General features: G+C 47.9%; 1 protein-coding gene and 1 non-coding gene across 2 annotated transcripts in view; one reads left to right on the top strand and one right to left on the bottom strand.

Moving 5' to 3' along the window:
- Positions 1-4610, bottom strand: part of LOC108538236 (uncharacterized) — a 5667-nt gene extending 1057 nt beyond the window's left edge. The window contains exons 1-2 of the mRNA XM_017886194.1: positions 4554-4610; positions 4291-4407 (exon numbers count right to left, since the gene is read on the bottom strand). Of these exons, the coding sequence (XP_017741683.1) occupies positions 4291-4407; positions 4554-4610 (174 nt within the window). The remainder of the gene's footprint in view (positions 1-4290; positions 4408-4553) is intronic.
- On the top strand, positions 1248-1320 carry TRNAR-CCU (transfer RNA arginine (anticodon CCU)). The gene has a single exon. It is a non-coding gene; the product is annotated as a tRNA-Arg (tRNA).
- Positions 4611-6742: the final 2132 nt, after the last annotated feature.

Genomic DNA, 6742 nt, shown 5'->3' with positions numbered 1-6742 from the left:
AAAAAATTTTTTTTGAGATGGAGTCTTCCTCTGTCGCCTAGGCTGGAATGCAGTGGAACGATCTCGGCTCACTGCAGCCTCCACCTCCCAGGTTCAAGCGATTTTCCTGCCTCAGCCTTCCGAGTAGTTGGGGGAGGCCACCACACCCGGCTAATTTTGTATTTTAGTAGAGACGGTGTTTCACCATGTTGGTCAGGCTGGCCTCGAACTCCTGACGTCGAGTGAGCCACCCGCTTTGGCCTCCCAAGTGCTGAGATTACTGGCGCGAGCCACCGCGCCCAGCCCCTGCCGGATCTTTTGTCACACGCTAGGCCCCAGGTGGACCTGACTTTTATTAAACAACAGTACTTTGGGAGGCCGAGGCGGGCGGATCACGAGGTCAGGAGATCGAGACCATCCCAGCTCACATAGTGAAACCTCCTATCTACTAAAAAAAAAAAAAAAAATTAGCCGGGCGTGGTGGCGGGCGCCTGTAGTCCCAGCTACTAGGGAGGCTGAGGCAGGAGAATGGCGTGAACCCAGGAGGCAGAGCTTGTAGTGAGCCGAGATCGCGCCACTGCACTCCAACCTGGGCGACAGAGCGAGACTCCGTCTCAAAAACAAAAACCAAAAAAACACAGTAGGGCTGTCAAGCGCCTCGCGTCAAGGCTCAGTGCTCCACCGACCCACCCAGCCCGAGACCCTCCGTTTCTCTCTGACTCCGAAGGAAAATTTAGTTCCTGCGGGCGCCTGGGACTCCCTTCTGGAGGATCAGACGAGTCGGACTCCGCCAAGCCCATGAGGAGCGGAAACCACGCGGGAGAGGACAGCGCCGGGGGCGGGAGGACGCAGCCTGCAGAGCTCTGGGGGACTGGGCGTTTTCTCTCATTCTCTATGGCGTCCCCGGCGACCCGAATGGAGGCTGCTGCGTTGGAAGAACTCAGCTAAGACTTTTTTTTTTTGAAACAGGATCTCACTCCCGTGGCCCAGGCTGGAGTGTAGTGACGCCATCTCGGGTCCCTGCAGCCTCCACTTCCTAGGCTTAAGCTATCCTCCAGCCTCAGCCTCCCCAGTAGATGGGACCACAGGTGAGCGCAACCACACCTGGCTAATTTTAAAATTTTTTTGTGGAGACAGGGATCTCCCTATGTTGCTCAAGCTGGAATACTTTCTTGAATAAATGCCCAAACCAATTCTAGGGTAATTTTCTAGCCACCCGTGATGAGGTATTCTGTCTTTTAATATTCTCAGTAGGCTATTTGACAGTTGCCCCAGTGGCCTAATGGATAAGGCACTGGCCTCCTAAGCCAGGGATTGTGGGTTCAAGTCCCACCTGGGGTAAAACAACCGAACCTTTGGTGACTGGGGTAAGGCAATGGACAAAGTTGTCCAAAGACAACCAAAGACCTTTTATCAAGGACAAAGCATAGAGGCACACAGGTAGAAAAACTTATAAAAATAAGAAAAGGCATGAATTTGGAAGAAAACCAGGGCATTAAACTCAAAGACACAGAATCTCTCAATCTCTCTCTCTAGGAAGAAGATAGTGAAGATTTTACATTTACCTCTCTTCACACCAAAGGGACAAGAAAAAACTGTACAGTTTTCGTATATATCAAAGTGTGAAAATGTTGGAGGCTGGTTTTCTGTTTTGGTTTGTTTGGTTTGGTTTGGTTTTTTGTTTTAGAAAGCAGCCCTTGTATACACACCTCTTTGACCCACAAGTTCCATTTCATAGAAATACAGGTACCATGGTACTCTACGTGTACGAGGATATTTTACTGCGGTAATTTTGTTCAAAAACGGGAAGGGGATGACCATGAATAGGGGATTAATTGAATACGTTTGTTTCATTAATGTTGTTCAACCTCAGAAAAGAACTATCTGATCTATCTGACTATCAGTCTATCCTGGTTGACTTGGACATACCCCACGGGAGAGATGTGTGACACACTTTTTACGAAACAAGCAGCGACTCTGAGGCCCCAAATGTTTCTGTATGATCAGTGCCAAAGGCTCTTGGCACTCGGGCTAGAGGAGAGGAGGGGAGAAAAAAGAGATTCTAGTAAAATGGAAAAATATGCAGGTCAAAAGTAAACAGGAACAGTAGAAAACCGAGGTCTATTTTGGAATTTCAGGGGGGCACTTGCGGAGTGAGGTGGGCAGATGATCACCTGGACTTAATCTGGTTTATGATCGTGAGTGATTTAGGTCTCGCTATGTTGTTTAGGCTGGTCTGGAACACCTGGGCTTAAGTGATCTTCCTGCCTCGGCCTCCCAAAGTGCTGGGATTACACGCGTGAGCCACCGCCCTTCTGTGATTTCTGATAGTGCCTCCTGGGCGTGAAAGTCCTCGTGGGTGGAGTCTTGGCGTCGGTACAGGATTTGGGGTCCAGCAAGTGCTGTCCAGATTGGCGTGTCACCCAGTGAGCACTCTGGTGGCGGAAGGCCCCGTGTCCCCCGGAGCACGATACCAGCCGTGCCCCGGGAAGCGTATCCCGGCCCAGGAGGGTGCTTCTTGCTCAGAGCCCGGGTTCTGGACCGAATCTCAGACCCTGCGCCTCCGGCCCTCTCCCTCCCTCCTTCCTTTCCTGCGCCTACGGAAACAGGAGAAAATCCTCCCTAAAAAGACAGCTAACTCATTGTGCTAATTGCATTTACTATTTAAAAGAAAAGAAAACAGAAAAAAAAAAAAGGCAAAAAACAAAACAACAATCAAAAAACAGCTACCGCGACCCTTGTGCGGGTTAAACGACGCGCTGGCTTCAAACGCGGGCGTCCATCCCGGTGAGAAACGAAACAGGGCAGAGCGCGGTGGCTCAGAGAGGCCAAGGCCGGCAGATCTCCTGAGGTCAGGAGTTCGAGACCAGCGTGGTTAACATGGTGAAACCCTGTCTCTACCAAAAAATACAAAAAAATTAACGGGGCGTGGTGGCGGTCGCCTGTAATCCCAGCTCTCCGGAGGCTGAGGCAAGAGAATCGCTCGAGCCCGTGAGTTGGAGGTCGCAGTCAGCAGAGATTACACCATTGCATTCCAAGCCCGGGTGGCATAGGGGGAAAAAAAAAAAAAAAAAAAAAAAAAAAAGATGTGAAGACCAGCAATTGCCTCTGATACGGAATCCACTCTCTTTCTTTTTCTGTTTTAAAAGTCCATTTTGGGCCGGGCGCGGTGGCTCAAGCCTGTAATCCCAGCACTTTGGGAGGCCAAGGAGGGCGGATCATGAGGTCAGGAGATCGATCGAGACCATCCTGGCTAACACGGTGAAACCCCGTCTCTACTAAAAAACACAAAAAACTAACCGGGCGAGGTGGCGGGCGCCCGTAGTCCCAGCTACTCTGGAGGCTGAGGCAGGAGAATGGCGTAAACCCGGGAGGCGGAGCTTGCAGTGAGCTGAGATGTCCACTGCACTCCAGCCTGGGCGACAGAGCGAGACTTCGTCAAAAAAAACACAAAAAACCAAAAAACAACTCAAACTATTTTAAGCTTCACTGATTTGTACCCAGACAGGATCTTGTTTTTGTCACTCAGGCTGGAGTGCAGTGGTGCAATCATGGCTCACTGCAGTCTCAACCTCTCCAGCTCAAGCCATCCTCCTGTCTCAGCCTCCCAAGTACCTGGGAATAAAGGTGTGCCAGCACAGCCAGCTTTTTTTTTTTTTTTTTTTTTTAATAGAGATAGGGTCTCGCTATGTTGCCCGGGCTGGTCTCGAATTCGTGGGCTCAAGCTATCCTCCTGTCTCAGCCTCCAGAAGTGCTGAGATTACAGGCGTGAGCCACCACGCCCGGCCCCAAACCAATATGTTTTAAAATACGGTCATGTGCAACTTTATAAGGAGGATACCCTCTGAGACGTGTTGCTTTTGGGCAGCAAACCCGAAGACAGTGTTACTGTACCAGACACTGTAGGCAATTGCGACACAAACATTTGCGTATCTAAACATATGTAAACGCAGAAAAGGTGGAGTGAAAATACGGTGTTATAATCTTAGAGAACCATAGTCGTATATGCGGTTTGTTGTTGACCGAAACATCATTTGGGGGCCCACGACTGTATTACATTCCCAGCGCCCGTGGTAGCAAACATCAACAGTATTTTCAAAATCTAATTATTTGCTTATCTTGGTTTCAACTGAAAGAATTGCCAGAGTATCTGACAATGTCTTTTGACCAAATGAAGAGCTAAAATATAGCTTGTATCTTACTGGTCTTTGCATTAAGTTTGCTTTTTAAAAATATCGCATTAAAATATTATTTATCTTCATTACTAAATTTTTTTGGCCCCAATAAGTTTTGCGCGTGCTTCAGTTTTACCTGCGCGAGATCGGAAGTCTCCTGGACGCAAACGACCTCTCCTAGCAAGGAAACAGCCACTGGCTCGTCCAACACGCGCAGGCGCAGGGCGGCAGGGACGAACCCGGAAGTCCCTCCCTGAGAAAGCGCCGCACAAGCCCTCGAACGGGACCAATTCGAGGCTGTGTCGTCCAGCTCTCCTTGCCCCGCCCCCTGCAGGTTTTTCTTTGCTTATCCAATAATAGAGGACTATTTTCTCCGCTGGCGCCCTCCTGTCCAATTACATAGAAGGGAGGGGGGCCTAAGCTCGGCGCCGTCTCCATGAAGAAGTGCGGTGCCATATTTCGCCTGGAGTACCGCCGCCAGGAGTTAGCCACTTGGGCCAGGGTTCTGCGTTGGCTCTAGTTTTTTTTTTTTTTTCTTTCTTTCTCTTTCTTTCGTTCGTTCGTTCTTTCGTTCTTTCTCTCTCTGTCTCTCTTTCTTTTCTTTCCTTTTTTTTCTTTTTTGTGAGACGGAGTCTCGCACTGTGGCCCAGGCTGGAGTGCGGTTGCGCAATCTCGGCTCACTGCAAACTCTACCTCCCGGGTTCACGCCATTCTCCTGCCTCAGCCTCCCGAGTAGATGGGACTACAGGCGCCCGCCACCACACCCGGCTAATTTTTTGTATTTTTAGTACGGACGGGGTTTCACCGTGTTAGCCAGGATGGTCTCGACCTCCTGACCTCCTGATCCGCCTGCCTCGGCCTCCCAAAGTGCTGGGATTACAAGCGTGAGCCACCACACCCGGCCAAGTCTGGATATCTTTTAAAAAGGCGAGGTTGGCTGAGGAGCCAGCAGCGCAGAAATGGATGTAGGTGGGTCGGGTTCTCTTCTTCTCAACCTAAGCCCTTAGGGCTTATAATAAGGTCTGAGGACAGGCATCTCTTGGGTGACTGTTAGAAATACGTAATCTCAGGCCTCCTGAGTCAGAATCTTCATTTTGATAACATCCCTAGGTGATTTATGTGCGCGTTAACGTTTCAAAATGGCTGCCTTATGCTTCCCAAGATTTTGTGTCTAGGAGACAATGTTGACATCTGCATTTGGCTGTGCAGACGGTGGCCTATACTGCAAACCTAATGAAGATAATAAGACTTGAGACTTGTGAGTCACACTCTGGATCTTTATGACCTCTTAGACATCACTGGTCACCTAATCAGGATGATATAACGAAAGTTGTGATGTGGGATGCTATAGGTAGAAAACCTACAGTGAACATGGGTGCTTGAGAATGTGCAGAAGCACCCAGGAAAGGTATAAAAAGAGGCGTTCAGTCAACCTGAGGTGGAAAGAAAAGGCGGAATGTGTATTAGGGATGCATGGGTTTATTCACCAACTTGGCATCCCACAGACATTGTCTCTAACCAAGGTACCCAACTTATAGGAAAAGTGACATGGTAGTCAGTTTCCAAGATGACTCTCAATGATGCTAGCCTTGCGTAATCCCTTCCCAGATTGAATTCGTCTGATAGACTCAGCAATAGTGGATGTAAGAAATGATGTATGACATCTGCAGCTGGGTGGTACAAGATACTGTAACTTCCATCTTGCTCTCTTGAAGCACTTGCTCTGGGGGAAAAAGTTGTTATGTGTGAGAACATGTCTTATTAGCTCTATGGAGAGGTCCATGTGAGAAACTGAGGCTTCCTGCTGACAATAACATGAAGGAGCCATCCTGGAATCCCATCCTTCAGCCTCAGTCAGGCCTTCAGATGACTGAGCTGCTGCTGAAAACTTAACTGCAATTTCATGAGAAACTGTGTTCCACAACCATTCAGCTAAACAACGGCCAGATTCAGGACTCACAAGATCTGCGTGAGAGAAATGTTTACTGTTTGAAATTGCTAAATTTTAGAATAATTTGTTACGCAACAATAGGTAATTAACACAAGGGGTCCGACTGGTGTCCGCGGGATTCATGGGTGTTGTACACCATCAACACAAGCAGCTGACGTTATGGAATAGTGAGATGGTTTTTTAAACACTCAGTTTTGGCACCATTTGAAGCTACCCTATAAGTTTTGGGTGCTATTTTACGGTTATTGTAAGATTCATATCAGTGGACAATATATGTGGAACTTTTTCTCAGCCAGGAATTTATAGAGCAAGGAAACGAGGGGTACAAGTGGACACGTCTTCTTGTAGTACCTAATGATTTACTTGCAAAATTTTGTTTCTTATCTTGGAAACACCGGACTTTGTGGAGACTTCTTGCTGGCCAATTTGGGCTCCATTTGTTACTGAATAAACTCACCAAAAAGGGGATTCTAACATTGTTATGGCTTTGACTATCAACAAAACATAGTTCTGCAGCTTCACAGGGGTAGCAAAGAGGATTATGGATAGAAAAATCTCAGAGAATTCTGGAGTTGACATGTTCATTGATAACATGAAAAACTGGAACAATCTTTTTTTTTTTTTTTTTTTTTTTTTT

The sequence above is a fragment of the Rhinopithecus bieti genome, unplaced genomic scaffold, assembly GCF_001698545.2.
Source record: "Rhinopithecus bieti isolate Rb0 unplaced genomic scaffold, ASM169854v2 scaffold_13704, whole genome shotgun sequence".
NCBI classification, from domain to species: Eukaryota; Metazoa; Chordata; class Mammalia; order Primates; family Cercopithecidae; genus Rhinopithecus; species Rhinopithecus bieti.
This window is presented reverse-complemented; position numbering and strand designations above follow the sequence as displayed.